Source organism: Nelumbo nucifera, chromosome 3 (genome assembly GCF_055504915.1).
Source record: "Nelumbo nucifera cultivar China Antique chromosome 3, China Antique-T2T, whole genome shotgun sequence".
In the NCBI taxonomy this organism is placed as follows: Eukaryota; Viridiplantae; Streptophyta; class Magnoliopsida; order Proteales; family Nelumbonaceae; genus Nelumbo; species Nelumbo nucifera.
Window position 1 is genome coordinate 34,975,126 of NC_142651.1, and position 26,712 is coordinate 35,001,837.

Consider the following 26,712-nt stretch of genomic DNA (forward strand, 5'->3'; position numbering starts at 1 on the left):
TTTTATTTTCTAGTTATATAAGACAATGACCATTTTAACTATAAAAAGGGATTACTAAAAGGGATAATTTTGACCATCCAAGTATTGACAACTTTACCCTCAAGTGGGAAAATTAATTGCCCACCCAAGATATGGTACCCAAGAAAAATAAAATTTTCTATGAATCTCACATAAGTCTAAAAAAAGAACATATGTATAATCCCGTTGACCAAATAAAAAAAAATGACAGCTCTTATTGTTATAGTAAATTTTTTGCTTGATAATGGCATAAGTAGTTAGGACTATATCGAATTTACCCCTTTTTTCATATTTACTTATACTATGTTCATATCAAATGTGCAATGTAGTAATAAATAGGTTAATCGATGAATTGCAAGTTAAAAGTATAACTGTCAATTATAATTGGGTCTTATTCGGAAGGGCTTGGCTTTCATGCCGTAGCTTTTTGACTTTCAGAGTTAGGGCTTAGGTGGAAAGCTTATAACACTTTTTTGGTGAAAAATCTTGATGACTAAAATTGGTCGTCCATTCACATGGTTCTCCGTTGAAGCCTATTCCAGTAGCTCCTTCAAAGCAGCTACATACAAAGTAAGATAAAGCTAAGTCATCCCAAACAGTGCTTACAAATGTTAGCTTTAATGCTTTACCACCTTTCAGCCGAAACTTTTGATGATTTTTAAGTTATCTCTGATTTTTTTTTAAAAGCTTCAATTTTAAATTAAATCAATCACGTTAAAAATATAAAGTGGCATGTGAGATTTCACTTTATCATTGATTTACATTTCTATTTTAAACCGCATTTTCATGACATCTGGATTATGTATTGAAACCAGATTCATGTAAAAATTGGAGAGAACATTGATTTGATTGATTTTATTCCAGACAAAGAACCAATATTTTACTTAGCCTTAGCAAAGTATCAGACCAAATTGGAATGAAGCAAACTCAATAAAGGCAAGACTGATATTGCGAAACAAACAAGTATTTTTTTTTTTTCTTTTGTTTTCGACTTCCATGGATTAGGAGGGTTACCTCATGTTTATTGCTGTGTAAAGAATTTCGTGGGTGGAAGTCGCCACTATAAAGGGAATTCGTGGATGCAAATCAATCAGTCTCTTCTCTTTATTTTTTGTTTTAGAATTATGAGTCTATTTGGTTGGTAGTTAGAATTGGAATGGTCTATTCTGATTGTTTATTTGGTTTAGACAAGAATTAGAATGAGAATCTGAATCAGTTAGAATGAGATTTTATTCTCAAGGGAAAGGGAGGTTCCTTAAAATGGGAGAATGTCATTCCGCCAGAAATAGAAATGGGATTTCAATTCCATCCAACCAAATAGTTGGACTCAGACCTTTATTCCTGTGAGCCAAACAAGTCCTATATGTCTGATCATCTTTTACTCTCTCCAATGTCATCTCAAGTAAGAAATGATTAATGAGTCCAAAAACCTCTGGTTTGGGGCATTTCCATTTGGATATTGGTAGATCTGTTTTTGGTGCATGGCACACCCTTTTTTTTTTGTGTGTGTATGAAAAACCACTACAAAAACATCCGCAGTGCCAAATACAATCATAGTAACCAACTGAGTGCTGGCTCATTGGTGTATTAGCTGGTTTGTTCCAGTATTGATGCGAAATTGAATCCCACAACCAACACTTTGGGGAAAAATGGGGTCAAGGGAAAGTTATTAATGGTGCATGGCACCGAATACCAAAAAAATACAATCCTAATGAATCGATTTATTAGTTGATTAATGATTGATTTAACGATATTTCTTGTGGTTGTGTTTGGTTTGAAGGAAAAGTTGGGGAAAAGAAGGAAAAAGTAGGAGTCTCAATATTCCTCTATCTACTCTTTATTCATTAAAATAATTTTTGATTTAAGAGTTCTTTCTCAATTCAGTACTTAGAAGGCAAATGTTAAGCCAAATTGAAAACATGTCTAATCCAGGGGTCCTACTCTAGTAGGCACAATATAGTAAGTACCTTCAATGAGTACTTGATAAATATTCAGACAATTGTTAAAAGTGAGTTTTAATCTTTTTCCATGGCAGGCTGGGGTCATTTAGAGTATATGTAAGTGCTCATTGAATATGTTTACAAACTTGTGTCTACCGGATCCGTCTCCTAATTCCTGTGGGTCCTTTATATGATGGATTCAGATTGACCACACAATACTTACACGTGGCAGATTTAAATGGCTTTTTGAAGTTCCCTATTTTTCTTTTTTTACTTTGTTTCCAAGTATATGAATAATAATATTTTTTATTTAAATGTTTCGTAAATTGTAAAAATATCTAGAACACAAAAATCTCTTTTTTTGTCAATTACCTAATGGTGTTCGAGTCTTTTTTTTTAATATAAGAATGTCTATTTCAGTAATTTTGTTCTTTTACAAGCTAATCTTAATTATGGAGATGAAGGCAATATGAACCTTGGGTATTATAGTAGGATTAAGATGCCTAGATCCATCGCAAGCAACAACTCTGAGCACACAGTATTCAGCTGCACTGCTGCACAATAGAAATATCTCCCATACATGAATCTTGCCAATGTGCAGCTGGATGCTCGTGCTTGGTAGAGTGTGTGCAGAGTTTTTATTAGCAGATATTGTGAAAAAAAAAGCCAAATAGAGAAAGCTGGGTAATGACACGGTGCAGCATCAACATTGCATCATATACAATATTTGTCAATCTTGGATCAATCATGAAATAAAAAATATACTGTCTTGACAAATATTAGGGCAAAACATTTTATTATTTTTAATATAAGTTTTTTTATATGTGTGCTTTTAACCAAGGTTTTCAAAGCCGATCTAGACAACGAACCGGTCAGGGGTTCAGTTCTTGTGTCGAATGGTCCGATTAGTCAGCCCGTTCTGACAAAAAAAAATAAAAAAATTAAACAAAAGAAATCGGTCAAAACCGTTGAACAATTCAAAGTGCTCGAACGGTTCAATCGCTAGGGTCAGTGGTTTGCTGACCAAATCAACGTTTTTTTTGCAAAAAATCCGGTTTTGGGGAAAAATGGAAACTGTCACCTAACTGGTTTCTGATTTTTCCGGTCCCGTTTTGAAAACCATGGTTTTAACCCATTTTTACCTTCCATTTGGTATCACTTATTTTAATTACTTATTTGAATAAATACATGAAATAAATGGTGGGATCACATAATAAGTGGTAAATAAGCAGTTAGTTGCATTTGGTCAAAAGGAATAAGTGCTTATTTTCAAAATAAGAACTTAAAAAATCAGCCTAAGGGCTCCTTATTTAATCGCTTATTCCAATTCTTTTGGGACAAATCTGTCCCCATTGTTTATTTTAAAACCTCATAAACCATCTTCTCCATTTGAACTCCAACATGCACCAGGGGTGGCAACAAGTGACTATAGGCTGAGAAATCATTCCATTGTAAGTGAATCTCCTCTATTTTTCTCCATTTTGAGCAACTTTTCATGGCTATAGTTGTTATTTCTGCAAATATAATTACTTATTGGTTAAGGGGTTTACCAAACACAACAATCCAAATAAGTACTTACAATAAGTTTAAGTTTATATGATTTGAAAAGAACTTTTTAAACATTAATAAGTACTTATTTCTTAAACCACTTATTTGCTAACCATAGCCTTATAGTCAGAAAACACAAAATCCTAATTTTTTCCTTTGAAAGGGTTAAAGTTTTGGTTGAACTGATTTGGAGAAGTTATTAAGAGTTCATTTGGGAGGGGTTCAGCTTTGATTGGACTGCATTGATTAAGCTGCTTTGTAAAAGCTACTAAATATTTTAGTATAATTGGAAATTCGATGTTTCAGCTGAAATAAGGCAGATTTGAGCATTTCAAAGTTTTCATAAGACATAGTTTTAGGCTTTTCATGTGGGGCCCACCTACCAAGGCCAAAAGATACTGCATGAAAGCCCTTCCAAACAGGCACTAAGATTTTCACTGAAAAGCCCTTTTTTTTTTCGAAATAACATAAATTTGGAATTTGGGGGATCCTCCACAAGGTGACCAGATGTTGTTTTTTTATGCAATCCAGGTGGAGACCACCTTGTAAGGTCCAGAAACTGTACCATAGGAAAGCTCTTCCAAAACCCATTTGGGAAAGCTTTCACATAGCAGCTTTTGACTTACGAGGTAGCACACGAGACCATCAGACCAAGGCTTTGTGCCGTCCGGTTTTGAAAACCATGCCCGAGACAGCCTGTAAGCAATGTTTGGTGAGAAGTGAAAATCCCTGACAAACAGTTTGGTGAAAGAAGCTCAATGAAAGCTTCAGTCATCCCAGATGGGCCATTAGGCTTTGTGCTTTCATGTTTGAAAGAGTGTGTTTTTTGGCTTAATTTTGCTTTCCAAAGAACAGAAGCAAAAGCTTAACCAAACGCAACCTATACAAAGAAGATCAAACGGTGGAGAGATTTTGCACAATTTATTTTTGCATGCGCAGATGCTGCTGGTAACATTGCTAAATAAGCCGGCAGAAAATAAAATAGAAAAATCTAATCACGGCGACCGGCGTAGATAAGATGACTTGCTGCACGTGTCGGAAAACGGGGTTTGACTTTCATCTATCTCTCGTCGACATATATAGAATAGAAGGCCGTAACCCAAGAAAAAAAATATATATTAGAAGTCTCGGGCCGTAGTAAAGGTAAAACAAACCAATGTTCTACCGGCTATATCCGGTGGCTCAAAAGGTTTCTCGGTGACCGTTCGTCACTGCCCGCCGCTCCTTCCCCAGTCGGCCAGTCCCCACCCGACTAAGAACAAGATATAGCCAAAAGAGTTTTCGTTCTCTCTCTCTCTCTCTCAAGCAGAGAACAAACAAAAGAGAAAACCTCGATCAGAGTTTCAGACCCAATAAACGGTCGAAGTCAAAGCCCATCTGTGTATAACACCGTCCCTCCTTCTTTCTCTATCCACCAACCTGACAGGTTTGCCTTTGCCATTCTTCCATTCTTCTCTTCTAGTTGTCCTCTTGAACAAAAATAAAAAAATTGAGTCTGCGAATCCTCCTCTTGAATCTTCTTTTTCTTCGGTTGAAAATTTGTTCCTTGGTCTCATCTTGATGTACATGGAAGAAACTGGAAAACCCAGTTCAGAACTATTGAGAATTCAAGTGGGTTTTGCTGGACATCGGTTTCTGTTCTGAAATCATCCCTTTCTCCTATTAATTGGCTTAGAGGGTTTTCTTTGTGTATTTAGAGATGGGCGTTGGAGGTTTCTGGGTGCTTGTTATTTTTCTATGGTTTTGTTTCCAAATTCAGGTCTTGAATTCTCAGAAGGGGTCCTGCAATCCAAATGACTTAAAAGCATTGCAGGGTTTCTTGAATGGTTTGGACTCAGGGATTCCTGGGTGGAGTAGCAATTCATCTACTGATTGTTGTGACTGGGTTGGCGTTCGGTGCGAGGAGGTGAGGAGTTCAACGAGTTCTGAAGAAAGGGTAGTAAAATTGGATCTTGGGAATAGAAAATTGAAAGGTAAATTATCCGAGGACTTGGCTGGTTTGGATCATCTGCAGTCTCTGAATCTTTCTAACAATTTGCTCAGAGGTACTCTTCCGCCCAAACTGTTCCATTTGCAGAGTTTAAGGGAGCTGGACTTAAGTTATAATGACTTGTATGGCTTGATGCCGGTTGATATTGATCTACCCTTCCTCAACGTTCTCGACCTGTGTGGAAACTCATTGAAGGGTGACATTGCCACGGGTATCTGTAAGACTGCCACTCAAATTCAATCCATCGATCTCTCCATGAACTATTTCAATGGAAGTATTCCCGCAGGTTTCGGTAATTGTTCTTCTTTGCAGAATCTCAGTCTCAGCTCGAATTATCTTTCTGGGAGTTTGCCCAACGATTTATTTTCACTGCAAAAGTTGAGCCGGTTGTACCTTCAGGAAAACATACTCTCTGGGTCGCTCAGTGATGGAATCGGTAAGCTTTCAAACCTGGTTGAGTTGGATATCTCCATGAATGGGTTCTCGGGACCTCTCCCGGATGTTTTCAATAAGCTTGGTCAATTACAACGTTTTTCAGTCCATTCAAATAATTTTAATGGTAGTTTGCCCGATTCGTTGACGAAATCCCCCTCACTCAACCTGCTTAATCTTCGGAACAATTCACTGAGAGGTCCAATTAGTTTTAATTGTTCATTCATGGTTAACCTTGCCTCCCTTGATCTCGCTTCTAATCGATTTCAGGGCCCCCTTCCTGATAGTCTCTCCTCCTGCAAAACATTGAGAAACGTAAATCTTGCTCGTAACAATTTCACGGGTCAGATCCCTGAGAGCTTCAGGAACCTTGAGGCCCTCACTTACCTTTCGCTCTCAAATACAAGCCTGAGTAATATTGCAGCTGCTCTTGAGATTCTACAACATTGCAAAAGCTTGACTACATTGGTTCTTACGCGGAACTTCCGAGGGGAAGAATTGCCTGGAGATATGAGTCTGAATTTTAGTGGCCTGAGGGCTCTAGTCATTGCTTCTTGTAGCCTCACCGGTTCAATCCCAACATGGGTGAGAAGCAGCGGAAATTTACAGTTATTGGATCTATCATGGAACCGATTGCATGGAACCATTCCAAACTGGTTGGGCGAGCTAAAGTTTCTCTTTTACTTGGATTTATCTAACAATACGCTTTCTGGAGAGATCCCTGAAAGCTTGACTAATCTAGAGAGCCTCATCAGCCGCAATATCTCACTCGAAGAACTCTCCCCTGACTTTCCCTTTTTTATGAAACGAAATCAGAGTACAAGGGCATTGCAGTATAATCAGATTTTGAGCTTCCCTCCATTATTGGACCTTAGCTATAACAACCTCACTGGACCGATCTGGCCAGAGTTTGGAAAACTAAAAAAGCTCCATGTCTTGGATTTGAAATGGAACAATCTCTCTGGATCCATTCCCAGTGAGTTGTCGATGATGTCAAGCTTGGAGACCTTGGATCTGTCCCATAACAATCTATCAGGAATTATACCCCCTTCTTTGGTCAATCTCAGTTTTCTCTCCAAGTTCAGTGTTTCTTTCAACCACCTGTCTGGAAAAATACCATTGGAAGGTCAGTTCCTAACCTTCCCAAATACAAGCTTTGAAGGCAACCCGGGTCTTTGTGGTGAGCACTATTCCCCTTGTCATGATGATGGTTCTAATCAGATTCCTCTTGCTTCACCTGGCAAACAAAAGCTAAACAAAGCGAGTATTATTGGAATGTCAATTGGAATTGCATTTGGGACAATCTTTCTTCTCACACTCATGTTCTTGATCATGATAAGGACGCATGGCCGGAGGAATGAAGATCCTGAAAAAGAGGACATTGATGCCAAAAACAAGGATCTTGAACAATTGGGATCAAAATTGGTGGTTCTGTTCCAAGATAAGGATAACAATAAAGAGCTCTCCATTGATGACCTGTTGAAATCCACCAATCACTTTGACCAAGCTAATATTATAGGGTGTGGAGGCTTTGGTCTTGTATACAAAGCTACCCTTCCATATGGGAAGAAAGTAGCAATCAAACGCCTCTCTGGTGACTGTGGTCAGATGGATAGAGAATTTCAAGCTGAAGTACAAACCCTTTCAAGAGCACAGCATGGGAACCTTGTCCTCCTTCAAGGTTATTGCATATATGGTAATGACAGGCTATTAATCTATTCTTACATGGAGAATGGGAGCCTGGACTATTGGTTACATGAGAAGATTGATGGGGCTTCCTCACTAGACTGGGAGACAAGGCTTCGAATAGCTCAAGGGGCTGCAAGGGGCTTGGCTTACTTGCACCAATCCTGTGAGCCTCATATCCTACATCGGGACATCAAGTCAAGTAACATCCTTCTAGATGAGAACTTTGAAGCACATTTGGCTGATTTTGGACTTGCTAGGCTTATATTTGCTCAGGACACCCATGTTTCCACAGATCTAGTGGGGACACTGGGCTACATTCCTCCTGAATATGGCCAGGCTTCAGTTGCCACTTATAAGGGAGATGTTTATAGTTTTGGTGTTGTTCTCCTGGAGCTTCTCACGGGGAAGAGGCCTATGGATATGTGCAAGCCAAAAGGGTGTCGGGATTTGATTTCATGGGTGCTTCAGATGAAGAAAGAGAAGAGGGAAACTGAGATTTTTGATCCATTCATCTATGACAAGGAAAATGACAAGGAAATGTTAAGAGTTCTTGAGATTGCTTGTCTTTGCTTGAATGAAACCCCTAAAGCAAGGCCTTCAACTGAGCAGATAGTGTCTTGGCTTGATGATATTAATCTTGATGGCTGACTGACATATGAATCCAAGTGCAATTGTTCTTGATGGCTTCTGAAATCACCATCAATGGTCTGGTTTTGAGCTTCCTCTTGGACTAGGCCCCCAGCTTCTGCAATGACTCTGATATTGAATGGAGATCTGGTTGTAAATACTTATCTATATTCTTTAATCTTCAGAGTTTTGTTTCCTGACATGAAGGAGAGCAATCTAACAAAGACGGAGAAAAAAATCTCAAAATTTGTAAGTTTCATATTTTATATTAGTTTTTATTTGTGCTTTAGATAAACGGTGCTTCTCAAACATGTGTAAAATAAAAATACTGAAATTTTCCTTATATTACATTTGTCAATAGTTGTTACGGTTCTATAAACATCATTTTTTACTAGCTTTGTGCTTTTGACAATGTTTAGCTCTTTATATAATATATCTAGCTAACCTCCAAGTGCCAATTAACCAGTTTCAAATATCAGTACAGCATTTACTAATCTTCATCAGTCCAAGACTGAGAAATTTTCCATTTCTAACATGGCCTGGTGAGTTGGTATTGTGTTGCCAAGCTAAGTTAATTTTCAAGAAAATGATTGAATCAAATTGCAGCTTGGTTGTTGTCGGAACATCCTCTTCATTGGATTGAACTGAATGGGTTATGTTAAAGTTCTACAAACTAAACATTAAGCCAGTTTGCCAATTTGAAATAAAAAAAAGGAAAAAAAAAGCAGCTGAGACAGTTATACCTGTTGATTCCTTTCTAATTGTATTTGTAGCTTTCTAAGACCTTGGGGATAGATTTTATCTAATTAATTAGTGCATTCATATTTGCTCAGTGATACCAATTGTTTATCTTTCAAGTAGCAGGTAATTTTCTCAAGCTTCAATGATGCACAGTGCACCTATATCTAATAAGAACTCTTGGATGGTTTCTAGGTTCTGAGATTCTTAATATTCTTTTATCTTCCAAGACTAAAATTACTCCATATATCTTCTTGATGCAAAACTATGGTTTTAAACAAAGAACTTTGTGCAGTTAAACAAAGAATTTTCTAGGTTACCTTTTTTTTGCTGAATATTTTCTGTTCTTCAAAAACTACGGTTATAATTATGATAGGAATTTATGTTCTGAGTTCTTAGCACACTTGCGGATTAGTTATGCTATGCCATATTGCTCATTTTCTGTTTTTCTTAACCTTGTTCCTGTTCAGTACTTACTACTGCTGTTTTAGGTGTTTGTATTGATTGGTTTTAGTTGCAGATTTTTTTATCCCATTTTTATTTTTTTCTCTCTTGCCTTATTGAAGAAAATGAGGATGAAGAAAAAAAAGTGAACTGTCATTTAATAGGTAAAACCCTGCACACAGGACCTTTTGGTTCCATCCATTTACCTGCTTTATTGGTATAATCACAAGAAATTCGGAATGTCTCTACAATCAGTTCTAGTAACAATAAATCCAGAATGGATGAAATACAGGGAAGGGCGTAGCCCGTCTTGCCGCTTATCCCTGAGAAACCAACCCATAATAATAAACTATACAAGACATAAATCAATCAATATGTAAACGTGGCAAGAAGAGCAAATAATCAAAATAAAGCATCCGGATATGAGTCGGAAGGCACTAACGATCTGTGCTAGACTCCGAAGCCAGACCAGCTTGTAATTTAATGCAACAGAATTTGAAGTATCTACTTCCCAAGTGAAATTGGTTGACTGCTATTGTAATTAATAGTGATTTTATCATGAAACTCTGTAGAAAATTGCAGATTATCATAAGAGGGTGCAATGTATTATCATTGCATTGAGATAATCTCTATATAGTAGCTCTAGATAAGAATTAAGCAATGAGGTTCTGGATCATTTGTAGGATATTACTGATTGGTTCATCTACCCTGAGCATCACCCAATTACTGTATTACTGGTGTGCAAAGAGAGTTCCAAGGAATGTAGAGATATTGAATGACCTTCTATTTAGCAAATGGTCAGGAATAAAGACTGCTAGGATCATGGAAACTGCCAGAGAATCAGTTGAAAGAGAAAATGGTCAAGGACTTCATAGCAAGTGGCACATATGGATAGCATATCTCACAACAGTACCTGGCTGCAGCCCCTTGGCCCAGACCTACCTTGAACCCAGCCTAGAAATAGTAGATCAATAAAGTCAGGCTTGACATATGATAGCATTTGGTGTTAATTCAAACCTAAATCTTTGTTGAAAGGCCAGTGCCCAAGATTCTAGTTTGGGTTTCTACAGAGGTGGAGTTATGCCAGAGTCACAACATGGGGTTTAAAAGGGTGTGGCTTTGACTATAAACATGCTGAAGTCTGGTCCAGGTCCTGGTCCTGGTCCTGGTGCTGGAATGCTGTAAAGAGTTGTGGCCTGAACCATCATGTTCAAGTTCAACTGGTTAACCTGGCTCAAGTTGCACCAACAGTTAATGCCATTAACTGAGATGGAGGTGGAAACTGAACCAGTGTCCCTCTGATTTTTACATTGACCTTGAAGAGAAAAGAGGTGATAGTTAATATGAAATAAGAAATCTCGTGACTATAGTTTGTAGATGATAGTTTTAATTATAAAGGTGGTGCAAAACTCAAAATCTGTGGAATTGCTTTCAAATTGTTTCAGGCTCAATAAGGAATACCGGAGCAATAGGCATTGAATGCTTACACGCAATGGCAGCGGCAGCATTTAATTCGAGGCAATACAAAGCATAACTACATGAACACCCACCGAGAGAGAATAGACAACCTGTACTTGATGTAGCGTTGTATGCATTTAATGTTCGGTACCTTGGCGTTAATAAGGACTCGTTTGAAAGGGCTGAAGCTTTTTAAAAGAAGCTTAAACAGAAAGCCCTTGTCCTTTTTGGCTAAAGGACGGCAGTTTTGGGCTTTCCATATTTTTCACCATATATTATTGTTTATAGGCTGTTTGCCTGTTGGGTGGGTTTCACTTTCACCTCACAAAGCCAAAAGCTGCCACGGGAAAATCCTCTTAAACAACAAGAAAAACTTTGGCTATTGAGAACGTTATCGTGTGAGTGGGGTAAAATAGTAATTGTACTGTTTTTTAACCAAAAAATTAAACATGGATATAAATGGGTTAGTGTCCAGTCCAAGAACACTCTCATGTCTCAACAATTTAGGCTGTTAGCCCCCAACAGCCGAAGTTAACTCTCTCAAACAGGGATCGAATATGTTCCCGTATGAGAAGGCTGAAGCACAGCAGCTTCTGGCTTTCCGATGTGGGCCCTGGATAGATAGACCTTAAGCTACGTTTGGTGAAAAATCTGGATAGACCAAGTTGACTGTCAATCAGTCATTTTTTGAGCTATCTGCTTCAGCCTCTTTAAATAGCTTATCTCGTGCGCTTCAAATCAGCCAAACCGGCTTAACTCTCCCAAACAGACCTTAAATGGCTAAAGTGCTTCGATAACTTCTGCATTCAGCGACCAGACACCAGATATTGCGAAGGTGAATCAAAGGAAGACAGAGACAGAAGATCAATCATGCTTTTTGCATCACCCTAACAACAAAGAAGGAAACTCTCATTACCTTCATAAGTTGTAATCCAAACAACAAAGCTTTGGCATCCATTTCAGCGGGGATTTCTCCTTTTATCATAGCTGTACGTCTGGGTATGAACTGGTCCTCCCAATCTTGTATAACAATTCCAATTCCAACTCCAAAACTAGAATATCTTGGATTTTGTGCATCAGCTCTATGATCAGAAGTTGGTTCCTAAAATATTAGGCATTCCTATGTTCCCATAAATGCCAAATGATTATCACCCACTTTTGTAGCTTTTCTGCAACCCAAATAGTCGTCCAGTCCTCAACTAATTTGCTTGACTCCATCACATTTGGTTTGTACCCAAATGTTTTTTATAATTTTTTGTGCTTTTATCTTTTTAAAATTTTTATTATTTAATTATGACATCATGAGTTGAATCATTTGATCCATCACCTGAATAGGAAAATTGTTTATTTTTTTGCTAATTTTAAATTTTGTAGTTAATTTCCATCATTAATAAAAATGCTTCTTGTTTATCATACTTATTTTCAGAAAATTTTTATTTTTTTTGTAATTCTTATATATTTATTTGTTTTTCAATTTTATTATTTAAGTACAACATTTAGGGTTGACCCATTGCAACCTAGATGGTTAAACTATTTACCCATCACAGACCAAAGAATGGTATTAAATACATAAGTTTTGTATTCTTAAAATTATTGTATATATATTTAATTAGTAGAATCTATTGCTGGAAAATAAAAATACCATGGTAGACAGTATGTCCCTTGAGGATCCAATAAGATATTTAAACTGTTTTGTTTAATAAAATAATCATTTCATGTGTTATTGGGCATGTTTTTATGATTAGCCCTTTACTTACATTTTAAGTTTATCTTAATTATGAGAATAATGGAGACAAACATAATCAACATGTAAACTAAATTATTCTTAGCTAGTGGGTGAACTTGGGCAGCAGCCTAACAATAGGGGTGCTCATGGTTCGGTTAACCAAATGTGGGCCTATTTTCCAACCAAGCTGGTACCATCGGTTTTTGGGAAACTATGAACTGAAATCAATCAATTAACTAGTTGATTGGTTTGGTTTTTGACCGGCTTGGTTCTTCAATTTTTTTTGATTTTTTTATATTTATAATATTTTTAAATATGCACATACACACACACACACACACACCAGTCAGTTTGATTAATCACTGATCAACTAAAATTTTCAAATTGGTTTTTCTGCTTTTCGGCCTATGATGAGAACTCCTACCTAACAAGGTTTATACTTGTGCTTCCTTGTGGAATGAACAATTTGTCTCAATTGCTAGGGTGAGATCCAAAGCACACATATAGATGTTTGAGAAACATTGAATTGGACCATTTCCTAGTTGTTCTTATACTTTATGATTTAGTGGAACATCTGAATTGTTGAATGTAATCTCACACTTGAGAATGGTACTTTGTTGATCTTTAAGCTTATCTACTTTTGATATACTAACTAGAGATGTAAATTGGGCCGGATTAGGTCAGGTTGAGGCCAACCCTCGGGTTGGGCTAGGCTCAGGTTGGGGCCAAGCCAACCTTCCTCCCTTCCCTTAAAATCTCGTAGAACTTCTTAATCTTAAATCTTAACTCAATTTTCACTACATATATTAATTCTATGTTTTATTAGTATTTGTTTGTTGATATTTTTATTGGTTCTTTAAGTACAAAATTAAGAAAAAAAAGTGTTTGAAATGATTATAGTTTATTATGAGTTATAACTTATAATAGATATTTTATGGACAGCAAGCTATGGGTGGCAAACAACAATGAGGAGATAAATAATAAAATATTCAAAAAACATAAAAAATGTTATTAAGATTATGATATTTACAATTAGGATTAAGTGAAGCGATTATTTTAAAAGAAATAAATGATAGTATGTGATAGGGGCAATACAACTTTCATGCATCTAAACAAATCAATTTATGATATCATTATATATAACATATATTTATATATGATATGTACTATAAAATCGGGTTCGGGTTGGGTTGGGTTGCCCAAGGGGTCAACCCTAGCCCAACTTGAAGTAAAGCCGGGTTCATAAATTTCAATCCTAACCCTAACCTGAGCATCAACCCGACTTTTTCGGGTTGGGTTAGAGCCAACCTGGCCCAAGTTGCAGCCTTAATACTAACTAGTGAAGTCCTTCTGGGGTTGATACCTAGGTATGTTGGAGCTCATGAGAATAAGATCGAAAAATGATCATTGTGATAGGATCTGCCACTCTGTTAGACAAAGAAAACTTCATTGGTAATGTCATCTCTAGTGAAAACTTAAATATACCAATAATGGATTTCAAATGATGTTTGAAATCTGTTTTGCAAAATATATATTATATTAAGTAAATAGTTTGTTTTGAAATCACTTTGCAATATAAATTTTCACGAGATTCTATCATGGTAGAAGACATAAAATTGGATATCTTACTATGGGGAGTAAGTCCTTCCCCAATTTAGAGCCTTTAGGCCCAAAAACCTGATAGATGCATTTCAGTTAGAACCAATAGCTTTGGCATCTAAAGATGGTAGAGCCCAAAAGCAAAATAATGGTTAGTGATTGGGCCATATGATCCAATTCTCCTTATATTGGAAAAGATGTTTGATCATAGTGGAATCCCTTTCCTTCCAAGATTTGATACAGAAGAGGAGACATCTATATTGGCTTCAACCAGAGTCTTGTGGATCCCAAATATTTTCTTAAGATTTAGAAATTTTCTTGAACTGGTATAACCAATTTTTTCAAAGTCCTACTGAGACTATGGACCTGTTTAGGAGGGCTTCAACGTTTCTTAAGCTGCTGCATCGAGTGAGCCACTCGAAGAAGCTACCAAAAATAGCTTCATCGAAAAGTTGATTTTTCAGTTTATAAATATGCACATCTTTTGCTTTCTGGGGTTTTCATCAAATATGGCTAACGGCTTCTAGGCTTTGCATGTGGGGCCTACCTTGCAATACCATAAGCTGCTGCATGAAATCCCTCTCAAACGGGCACTAGGATTGTAACTAATGACTATCTAATAGCCAATCTTAATCTTCTAAGACTTTGTCCTACCAAGCTTTATTACAAATTTTTCTAGGTATACAAATAATCATAATCTTCACACCCCCTCCATGTTATATGTATGCTTAACTATACTCAATAGGAGTGATAATTTCTAACCTAACAAACTTGTAAGTTATACCTACAGGTTCAAGAAGCAAGAAGCATGTCTAAATGTCCAATATGGGTTGAGTACTTGAGTCACTCATTAGGTCAAATAAAAGGGATGGGTCAGGTAGCGTTATGACTTATGAGTACTCATTGGATCAATTACATGAGAGAACTCGCCCTTTTAGATGTATTTCAATACATGGTTTCAAACCGTCATTGACCCGGACAGTCAGATTATTTGGCCCAGAAACTGTTCAATCAACCAGTTCTGTTTCTCCCATGAATTGGAATGTTGCCAAAAACTGTTGACTTGGCCAGCAACATGCTGACCTGGGCCATCGAATCATCAATCCATTCGACCTAGACAACGGTTTTAGCCATTTTTAATGTTTTTTTAAATGCAACTGGTCATCCATTCAGACTGGACTATCGACCACTGACCCAGACACCGGTGGCCAAAGTGGTTTCGGTTCCGGGCCAATTTTTAAAACATTGATTCAATATGTTCATCTCTCTCTCTAATTCTTTATTTATTTATTTATTTTTACAATTGGGTCTAATTTTTTATATAAATGGGTTGGACCAACCTAAGTGATATGAGGCACCTTGTGAGAAACCCAAAGACATTTCTCAAATCAGGTAAAATTTTAGGTAAATGGATTGCCACGTTCCTACAATGGCAATGCTCTAATGCAACAACGATTCATGGGTTTCAAATATTTAAATGGGTGGATTAGGTTGGGTTGCAACCAACATACATGTTAGAAATATGTGTTACTAATGGGTGTGGGTAGTTGGTGGATTAGGTTGGGTTGCAACCAACATACATGTTAGAAATATGTGTTACTAATGGGTGTGGGTAGTTGGTGGATGGTTTTTTTTTTTTTCTTTTTTCCGACCGGACACGACCCAACCCAACAGAATTCATCCATTTGACACCCCTACCAATAGACTTTTTGTTTTTTTTTTTGAAGGCCTCATCATGGTGTAGACTAGTTTAAAACCTTAGCACATTACTTGTGTTGAAGATGATTTGAGACATGAATTTGGTGGTCCGAATATTTGTTTAGAAGATCATCACTATAAATCAAAGAGAGTACAACACTTGCATAGAAGATCATCCTTAAAACTGCAATATATGTCTGGTTTCAACTTTCAAAATCATCAACAAGTAAGCATTTTACGAGGTTCCTTAAAAACTTTGATACAACTTTCTGCATCTCACTTCGCTATTTCAGTATTAGATGACTTCTCTTGGGAAAATTGAGAGAAACTTATTGAGCATAAATATAGGTGTGGGTAAGTCAAATTAATTGTGTTGTCACCCAGTTCACAAATGGAAACGTGTCTATATAAGAAAAATATAAAAGGAAAATCTTAAAAACAATGCTCATGCTAAATATATAACATGATCACATTATCTAACTTAATCATATATCCCAAGAACATATAACAGGCATCAAACATCAATGTCATCTTCCATCTCATACACTGCTTGCAGGGGACCGCTTCCTGATACAAAACTGGTCTCTATAGGATTGGTAGGCCAGTTTCCAAAGAGACACACCTGTGGTTCAATCCTGTTCAATCGATTCCATTCCTCATCTGAGAGTGACCAGTTGAAAATGTCTATGTTTTTCCTGATCCTTTCAGGATTCAGACTGCAAGGTAGGACACTTGTTCCTCTTTGCAGTCCCCAACGCAGAATAACCTACCAAAGTTTAAAGTACACAGATCTTGTTAGTTTTGCTATTCTATCATGAGTACAAGCATTATGCATATGGATATACCAGTAAATGTGTATGTGTGTGTTGCACATTACAATTTTGACGATGAAGATGATGATATTAATAACAATAATTTTATTGTCCTTATCAGAATCTCCTTGTAGCTTTTTCTCTTTGGTTTGATATGTTCTTCCTTATAGTTTATATCAATGCTTCCAACCTGCAATCGAATTGGAATGTGGACTGGCTAACCTATCACCTAGCCAAATTTTTGGGTTCATTTCACTCCAAACCACTTTTTTACAAAATACCATGGACCCGGCTCACAACCCAATAACTTCACTGGTTAGACCGCTAACCTCTTTGATATGATCAATGGGTCATAGTTTAGACAACAATTTTGTTTTTTCTTTTTCTATTTTTACCCATTTTCATCATTAATAACAATTATTCTCATTTACGACACATTTTTATTTAGTATGATGATTAATATAATATTAAAAGACATGCCCAATTTTTTAAAAAATTTTATGAAAATTTCTATATTTTTTTTTGTATTTTTTTTTTATTATTTAATTTATGGCATCACAAGTTAATTTGTTTGAGCTGGATGATTGAACTGCTGACCTACCACCGGGTGGGAAGTGTAGTTCCAAACTTCCAATTGGTTTCAAAAGCATTGGTTGTCTACCAGTGTTTTTCAATACATGGTCAAATTGGCCAATTAGGCCAACTATCACCCAACTAAGATTCTAGGGTCCTTTTTACCACTAAACTGCTTGCCTGCAATAAAAAAAAAAAAAGGGTTGACTTGGTCAATAACTTGGTGGCTGGGCTAATTGAACCATTGAACTATTTGACCAGGTTAGCAGAGTCATAGATTAGCTATTAATTCTCAATCTTTTCTTTTTGGTATTTATTTCCATCTTTTATAAAAATAATTATTATTTATCACATTTACTTTTGTTTAATATAACGACTATATAATATTAGAGATGTGCCAAAAATTTTCCACAAAATTTCTATAACTTTTGTATTTCTATAATTATTATTTATCACACTTACTTTTAAGATTATGACATCATGAGTTGACCCATTTGACCTAGTGGTTAAACTGCTGATCCACCACCATGATAGTAAAACCAAAAACGGTTCTTTTTCCATGTCAGTTTTAAAAAAATTTGTTTTTATACCATTAAAATCATGGGGTATATGGTCAATTATGGAATTTAATGGTTAGAAATAAATACTTTAGATATAGGAATTAATGAGAGAGAATGGGAGTTAATACCTTGAAAATAGGAGTTAAAGAGAGAGAATAGGATGAATTGAATCTGTTTTTTTTCTTCGTTTTCTGAATATGAAATGCCATTTATCAGCAGTCAGTAGTCATATATCTTCTTGGTTATATGTATGTAATGACCAGAATGACTCGAAATATTCAATGAACTTTGTATCTGTTTCTCACCATAGATATATTCTAATCAAAAGGGATGTTTTTTTTTCAGTTTCCTTTTTTCTCTCTAAATAAAAAGACCATTTCAATTCAATGTCCTTTGAGATAATTACCACATCATGATAAACTGTCCAATTCAATAAAAAAACATAGAGGAATAGTCAAGTTTCATGCTTTAAACATGATAATTCGTACAAATATTAATGAGCATGCGTATTGAAGCACATAAAAGAAAACTACTAGTTTAAAGACTTAAAATCTCACAGAACAGTGTTTTAGCTTATGCCATTAATTTTCCTAGGAGAGTTAACTAATGTAGCTAAGAATGTGGATCAATGAAGTGGTGCAATGAGGAAGTGGGATTGCACCCTAGAAACAAAGAAGAATCTCCTAGGTCAGATGTGTCTTTCTCAAACAATAGGCAAAATTGTTCCATTTTAATTAAAAAACACTAATATGAAAATTTCCTTCCATGATAAGGAAAAAAACTCTATGTGTGTTTAAAACTTCAAAATGCTTTTCTCTAATATAAGCTTCCTAAGAAATAGATCATCCACAGAATTTATCTGTGGTTATACTTAAAGGAATATGTTTTCCAAAATATAAATAGGAAAATTGTTTTATAATATATAAAAAATAAATTTCATCCGGGACATGACAAGAGCTCTAATTTTAAGCATACAGAAATCCATTCTCTTTTTTTTTGTAATAATTATAAGCATAAGAAGAAAAAGAAAGTGAAAAACCAGTCCAAAATTTTGCATCTAAAGCTCAATTTCTAGAATCCAAAGAATGACTGGAATAAAAGCAATTAACCAAGTACCTGCTCAGGTGTTTTCTTGTGGCGATCTGCTATTTGTGCAACAACAGACAACTTCATCATGGGTCCATGTACAGATCTTGATCTTCTGAATGTCATACGTGGAGTTCCAGGTTCATCTTCTCCACCAGATCCACTGTCAGGTCCTCCAGGATTGGATGCTGGTACACCTAAAGGAGTGTGAGCAGATACATGGATTCCTTTTGATTGACAGAATCTTACAAGTTCTTCTTGTCTCCAGAAAGGATGCAACTCCACCTAAAATAATCCAACCATACATTAATCAGGAGCCTATTCAACAGTCCAAAGCTTCAACTGCAGGTAAATAAAAGGAATAATGGTATTTGAATGGATTAACTTCCTTCTAAGATCTATACAGTTCAGTGTGACGAGTAACTAAAACTGCAACTTCAACATGGACTGCTGTCTGGTATGTCTAGTTATAGTTTGTTTATGTTTAAAGCTTCGGAATCGTTGAATAAGTAGGATTAGAGTATTCTTCGAATTGAAATAGGACTTTAGTTTGAATCCTACTAGGATTATTTTCATTTTTTTTATTTGATCAGAAGTTCTACTAGGATTGTTATGAGCCTAACAGTATGAGTCCTAGAATTATTATGAGTTTGAAGTCTACAAATACATATTGACGTTCTAGACAAAGATCAATGAAGTTTATTGAGTTTATGCTAATTATGGTGAGTGATTTCCATAATTACTCTACTACCAGCACCTGGATGAAGCATAGACTTATCCTACCAAATTCTCTGTTTTACCTCAAGATCTTGAGATTGATTGAATGAGTAGAATCTTTGCAAGTTCATATGCAAGTTTTGCTTGGGTTCAAAAATTGGATGGGTAATACTAACCTCCCTGCTCTTAGGAAGAGGTTAACGAGAACATTCCCACATTTATCTCATAAAAAAATGCCCTTCTAGATTATCATCTTTCTATCCAATCAAAATTCATTCAGTGAATCCTTCATCTATTTTATATTTTTTTTTTCAAACTTAATACTTAATACTAATCTTTTATCTATTGGTACTTTGGTAGCATTGCAACGACATTGTTTACTAACTTTTTTTTCCTAATCATTGTGTTTTCCAGAACATTGCCTCAAAAGACGATTAGGTTAATAGATGGTGTTTATATCCTGGATGTTGGGTCCTCACCTTTTGTTACCGGATGTCCTTCTCTTCATGTTGGACATAATGTTTCTCCAGAGTCTGTTGATTGGATACTGTTTTGGTATATTCAATTTGGTCAGTTGTCCTTTATTTCATTGAAGTTTTTGTTCCCTGCTTTGTTTGAGTCCATTAATTTATTTAGTCTTCAGTAGTTCAGTGTAAGAGTTGTCAACATTGATGCATTTTATAATCTAAATAATAGAAGATGTTTCATTGTCCTTCATTTCATTGATGTTCTCCTTTTGATCTTGTTCATACAAATGTGTGGGACCTTATAATGTTGCTTGTAGGTGTGGATATTGTTATTTGTTATTGTTTGTGGATGATTTTTCTTGTTTTTCATGGGTGTATTTAATGTATTCCAGGTATTAGGTTTTTCAACTTGTTTAATCTTTTCATCAGATGGTATTAACATAATTTGGTGTTAAGAAAAAATTTTTAGATTCAATAATGCCAAGGAGTATTTTGAGAAAAATCTTGCATCCTATTTGAATTCTTATGGTGTAATTTATCCAAGTTCTTGTGTCTACATTCCACAACAAAATAAAGTGCAGAACACAAGAACAAACATATTCTTGTATGTTGTGTTTGTTCAAACATATTCTTGAGGTTGCCAGGGGGATTATGTTCAGCAGTTAGATACGTAACACCCCTTTTAGTTTGATTTATTCCAAAGTTTGTCAAGTGTGTTTTCTTGGGATATGCATTTATCCAGAAGGCGCATTATCGTTTTGATCTCATAGGTGGTATACAATTTGTTTCTATGCATGTCACTTTCTTTGAGTCGACTACTTTTTTTTTTATACTTTTAGCATGAGGGTAGACTGGTTTCCAAATGATATATTCAGATCTATGGGATTGATTATGAAGAGACTTTCTCTCTTATAGATAAGATGATATCTATTCATGTTCATCTATCACTTGCTTCTCATTATATTTAGCCTCTTTGTCAACTAGATGCCAAGAATGCATTTCTTAATGGAGATCTTTATGGAGAGTGTGTAAGCTCATGGATATTCCCACCTGATTTTTACAATGACTTACCTAGGAAGAGTGCTCAAGAAGTCACTAAATCATTATATGGCTCAAAACAGTCTCCCCGTGCTCAGTTTGACTGTTTCTTGGTGCTTTACTAAGGGTTGGTTATTCTCAACTTCAGCCTAATCATATACTATTTGTTAAGAGGCAAGAACAGTCCAATACATTTTGATTGTTTATGTTGAAGATATTATGTCCTTATTGGAGATGATGAGCATGGCATTGCTAATCTCAAAAAGTTCTAGGAATGGGGTTTGAGATTAAGGGTCTTGGACAACTGAGGTATTTCTTGAGGAACAAGGTAACTCGATCTCATCATAGCATCTATATCTCTCAGTACAAGTAATGTATTAAATCTTCTCAAAAATACAGGGAAACTAGGAGCAAAACCCGTTGATACTCCTATTGATCTTAATCACAGGACCAGTGCCACAGAGGGGGAGTTTCTTGGTGATTGTAGGATGTATTGAAGGCATGTTGATAGGCTGTTATATTTATGCACGACTCAACCTAACATAGCATATTCAACAAGTATAGTGAGCCAGTATATCATATCATGCACCTTGCACCACTCATCTTGCAGTTGTGTACATGATCCTTACATATTTAAAGGGCTGTCCAAGGAAGGATATTCTATTCTCTAAGCATGATTAGTTGTTTTCTCCTGATAAATTTCTAATCATGCTCTAAGCATGATTAGTTAAGGATAAAAGTGTTTATAGATATAGATTATGCAGGCTCCTTTGAAGATAGGAGGTCTACTTCAAGTTTCTATGCATTTATTGGAGGAAATTGGTTTCTTGGAACGGCAAGAAGCAATGTTTGGTAGTTCGTTCCAATATGAAGGCAGAATATAGGTCCATGGCACATGGACCCTCAAAGGATTTATGGCACATCGGGAGAGTTCAGCACAACTGCACCAAACATATTGAGGTGGATTTTGTCATTTTGTTAGAGAGAGGGTGTTGTTTGGGAAGTTTGTCTCCCTTATGCGAGGATAGATCAACAGCTAGTAGATGTTTTCACCAAAGGAGTTCCTTGGCTTACGTTGCAGGCTACTCTTGGCAAGTTAAGAATGTTAGACATTTATTCCCAATTTGAGGGGGGAGTGTTGACAGATTGACATATATCCTTTTTATTTATTATTGGATCTGATATTATTTGATTCTTATTTGTGGTTAGTGGGCTATTAGAATGTTTTTATTATTGGGCCCATTGGCCATGTTTTCTTATTTGTTGTTGCCACCTTATTAAGGATATAGATGTAATTTACCTTTTAATAGTAAATTAATATAAAAAGTAGTGGGGACTCCTTCAACCCCCACAACTTGGACTGTTCTTTCACTCTCTTCTTTATTATCTCCTTTCTCTTCTCTCTATTTGCTGCAATTTCCTGCTATTTTCAGTTTTCTTGCATTGTTCCTCATTGATTTTTCTTGCTCAACTAATTCTACTAAAAGCTTGAAGTAACCCAGTTTAAGCAGTGGACCAAAATCTTGATCAAACATAATTTTCTTTGATAGCTCAAGATCAAACATAATTGCATCTTTCTTTTGGTCTATTGAAGATTTTAGTCATACTCACATACAATAAATAAAACGAAACTGCAAAACTAGTTAACTACATGGCCTTTTAGATTGCAGTGATTGTCCGAACAAAACAAAAAATCTTGTCGAATCCTCTTCTTTTCCTTAATGATTGGTAGGCTTTGTAGAAAGATGAAACAGAGTTATGCAGTCAGATAAACATGACTGCCGCTGGATCACTTAAGAACAGACATGAGAGAGAAAGATAACACTAGTTTGGTTCATGATAGAGTTGAAGAAAGGGAAAGTGACATGGGTTGCTTTAAAAAGACCTGCCCTAGTTTTAGAAATTGTTTCTAAAAAGGATGGACTATTTGGTTGTAAAGATCTGGGAAATGTTGGTAGCCTTACCTTAAACCCAGGGAGATTAAATTTTCTCAAGTTGAATTGTCCAGCTTAATAGCTACCTAATTTGATTGTGGGTGTACATGTTACTACACAGAAGCCTAGAAAGAGGAAAAATAAAATGAAAAATACAGTTTTACTGCACTTTCTAGTAGTATATAACATCATGATGGGTATTACGATAAATGAACTTATATGAGAAGAAGAAAACAAAATGGGGATAAATGAGATGTTCTCACCATTGAACTAAAGATTCAACTTTTGGAGAGTGATTTGGTGCAATATGAGGCCTAAAAAGTTAAGAAATGGTTGAAAAGGATTTTAGGTAGTAATGATTTGAACGGTATTGAATGCTATCATATCATGAATTGGAAGATGACGTTATATATATAGCAAATCTGGAAACCTGTTTGCAATGAAGCCTTTTAAGTAAATCTTCTTTTCCTTATTTCAAATTTCTACAGCATAGTGCAGGGGCCTTGCTGTTTTGACCAAAGCTATGTTTAAAAAGGAGAAGCTGGAAAAAATATAACAAGAAAGCTGCAAAAGAAGAACCAGAAAAGAAAGGCAAATGGAGGTAAACTGAAAACTAAAGATTTTATAGAGGGTAAAATGAAATTATGGCCCAATGGTAAAATGTGTATCTTGGAAACTAGGCAACTTGGGTTGCCTGAAAGTCTAAGTAGCAAACAGGTTTCCAGATTATATATATATATATATATATATCCAAATCCAAGTCTTCTTATCAAATGTTGAAATTCAGCCTCAGATGATGAAATTTTCAACTGTGCCCGGTAGAAGATATGGTCCCTGATAGACAAGAACCTTTCTGCATGATTCATGTAGTCAACTTCAAATAGTTTTCATTTTTCATTTTTTTTCTGGTAAGTATAGCTAATACGCAATTCTGGTACATACAAGTTCTGTGATCTTGGCTTCTCATGTTTCTAATTTTGAAGAAATATGCAAGTGACCATCCATTGAGCAAAACAATTGGTTCTAGTGGTATGTTCAATTCCTAGAAGAGAATAAAAAATAACAAGCAAATAAACATTGTGCTAACCTGATTTACTGCTGGTACAACTTTTGAAAATTGAAGCAATTCTTTGATCTGCTGAACACTGAAATTACTGATGCCAATAGCTCGAACCAAACCAATCTCCACTAGACCTTCCAGGGCCTTCCATACCGGCTTCAATCTATGAGAAAATTGCCGATATTCACTCCCCGACTTTGAAGGAGGATCGGTAGCATCACCAAATGCTGAACTCTCAGGCCAATGCACTAAATACAGATCCAAGTATGATACTCCAAGGTTCTTAAGAGAAACCCTGACAGAATTCTCAATTCTCTTGACAGAATTGGTTGTACAATACAGTTTAGAAGTTAAGAAAACATCCTCCCTCTTCAGGCCACCTCTGAAAGCTTCACCCAGTGCTTCGCCAACTTCAATCTCATTCCCATAAAGGTGGGCACAGTCTATGTGACGGTAACCAACATTCAGAGCCATTTTCAAAGCTTCAATGCAAAGGTCTCCACCACTCTGCCATGTTCCAAGCCCTATGGCTGGGATCTTTTGCCCAGTATTCAATACATAGTAATTTCCTGTCCCCCCTCCTTTTCCTTTCATATTCCTAAACTCCTTGAGAAGAATCAAAGGGAAAAGTAAAACCAAAACAACAGAAAAATACTAACAAGCTGTAGAACAGAACAAATTGCAGAGAATTAAACTTTTAGAATGGAAGACCTAATAACTTGGATACTCAACCAAGGAAGAGTAAAACCCAAATCAATGAATTAACGAAAGAATACAACAGCAAGACAGAACAGTAGAGGGAAAAGGGAAAAAAACACGAAAAAAAAAAATCCAACAAGTCAAGAATTATGAATATCAAAGAGTAAGACACTAAGGCAATCTGAGTAACAAAGAGTAAGACCGGATAATCCTAAACCTTGGGGAGGAAGACACAACTGGCCGAAATCAAACAGAATGTCCTTACAAAGTCAGCAATGGATGGAAGAAATTCAGTTCAAAGAAAAAAGGCGAACAATCCAAATCCTATGCAGGAAAAAAGAAAACTTTGATGAGCCCCGAGAAAAAAACTGCAACTACCCAAACAACTTCAGCAATGGAAGAAACAAATCCAGATGCCGAAACAGCTCTCCTTCCCCTCCAAAAGAACCACCCGGGTAGGCTTTCACCTCCGAGAATCCCAATCTACACGTGTTAACATAGCTGCACAGTAGTCCAACGACCATAAACAAAGAGAAAACAAACCCAACTCGAGCTCATAATTTGCTAACAGATAAAGCAGCTCCTCAAGCAACTTTTTCCCCAAGATATCACCCAAAAGCCAAAAATCCTCTCTTCTATCGTCCTGTGCAGGTCACTGTACCCAGAGCCGTGTCCAACATCACCATCACCAAAGAGAAACAAAAGCAAGAGAAAAACTTAAGCAATATTAACATAAACCTCTCTGTATCTTAGAGGTTCACTATTCAGAAAATAAAGAGGTCTAAATAAATATTTGCAGGCAAAGAAAAATAAAGCGCGAGAAAAGTCAGGAACTTAGACAAAATTTCCAAGACTCCACCTTTCCACACCTAACTGAGACGACTGGAAATCAACCAACCACCTACCATATAATAACGACATTCATTGACGAGAGAAAACTCGTGGGCCTGCGCGGATTTAACGGAACTTCCCTTCTTCATCTCTCCCTGTCTGGGTCTCTGTCTCTCTCCCTCTCCGGGGTGTTGCTTCCTTAGAATAATATTCTGAAATCTGAGCAAAGGAAAGATGTAACGAAGCATCGCTTCAAGCCTTCCAACGGTAAAGAAAGATGTAAAAAAACTAAAAACGCTATCGTCCTCTGAACGAGTCGCGAACAACGAGGGTGGTGCTTTTTAGCCGTCGGATGGGTACCAGATTGGATCCTCGGCCGGATTCCTATCTGAGGGACAAGATAAACCCCCCACAAGCGTCTTTTTATATTACCAACCACCAAGATTCTCTTTTAACGGACAACCATTGTTAACTTAAACCGTTAATTTGGAATCTTTTTGGTAATACTGATATCGGAAAGCACCGATGTCTTAAAATATCTAAGCCTGTGTTTGGGTTTAGCCGTTTGGGAGGCTTTTTTCCTTTTGAGCGTTTGATGTGATGTTCTAAACGGGCTTTTACTTTGTAAAAACGGTTTCTCCAGAGCCTAAGTTTTTTGACTTTTTAGGGTTAAAATGAGATTTTTGGATTTTCTTTTCACTAAAAGCTATTTATATCCTGTTGAAATGGGACTTGCACTGACTGAAGCCGATCTCTTTTTGGGGTGTTTGACTTTTAATAAGTCGAAAAAACGCGTAATAAAAGCCGTCCCAAACACCTCCTAAAAAGAGATTCTCATTTCTCCCCCCTGCTTCCACAACTCCTCCCCCAACTTGGCTTTTTCCCACTACAAAATATGAAAATAATCTATCTTTGGGCGTTGAATGTTACCTTGGATTTTTCTGTCCAAGTAGAAAGCTGACATAGAAGATCCAGACCGTCCATTTCATAGGGCCCAGCCGAGTTTTTCTGTGTCCCCCAAAGAGGAA

The 26,712-nt window shown here is 36.3% G+C and overlaps 2 protein-coding genes across 3 annotated transcripts; one reads left to right on the top strand and one right to left on the bottom strand.

Moving 5' to 3' along the window:
- Positions 1-4,816: 4,816 nt before the first annotated feature.
- Positions 4,817-8,638, top strand: PSKR1 (phytosulfokin receptor 1). Its single transcript, XM_010252159.3, has one exon. The coding sequence runs from the start codon at positions 5,206-5,208 to the stop codon at positions 8,263-8,265; it is 3,060 nt and encodes a 1,019-aa protein (XP_010250461.1). The 5' UTR covers positions 4,817-5,205; the 3' UTR covers positions 8,266-8,638.
- A 7,601-nt stretch (positions 8,639-16,239) lies between these two features.
- On the bottom strand, positions 16,240-25,938 carry LOC104592716 (aldo-keto reductase family 4 member C10-like). Of its 2 annotated transcripts, XM_010252178.3 has the most exons (4): positions 25,759-25,938; positions 24,182-25,508; positions 18,969-19,223; positions 16,240-16,673 (listed from the first exon to the last, which is right to left on the bottom strand). In XM_010252178.3, exons 2-4 carry the CDS (start codon positions 24,746-24,748, stop codon positions 16,422-16,424), a joined length of 1,074 nt encoding a protein of 357 aa, XP_010250480.1. In that variant the 5' UTR covers positions 24,749-25,508; positions 25,759-25,938; the 3' UTR covers positions 16,240-16,421. The 2 variants fall into 2 exon arrangements, with proteins under 2 accessions (XP_010250480.1, XP_088757816.1); XM_088901690.1 differs by lacking the exon at positions 25,759-25,938 and having other exon boundaries at positions 24,182-25,693.
- Between the last annotated feature and the right edge of the window lie 774 nt (positions 25,939-26,712).

What these genes read in the sequence shown, in the direction of transcription:
- PSKR1 (XM_010252159.3), top strand. Translation starts at nt 5,206, where the DNA reads ATGGGCGTTGGAGGTTTCTGGGTGCTTGTTATTTTTCTATGGTTTTGT.
- LOC104592716 (XM_010252178.3), bottom strand. Translation starts at nt 24,748, where the DNA reads ATGAAAGGAAAAGGAGGGGGGACAGGAAATTACTATGTATTGAATACT. An exon ending in TTGTACCAGCAGTAAATCAG is followed by an intron (nt 19,224 to 24,181) that starts GTTAGCACAATG and finishes GGATTATTTTAG; the next exon opens with GTGGAGTTGCATCCTTTCTG. An exon ending in ACAAGAAAACACCTGAGCAG is followed by an intron (nt 16,674 to 18,968) that starts GTACTTGGTTAA and finishes AAACTTTGGTAG; the next exon opens with GTTATTCTGCGTTGGGGACT.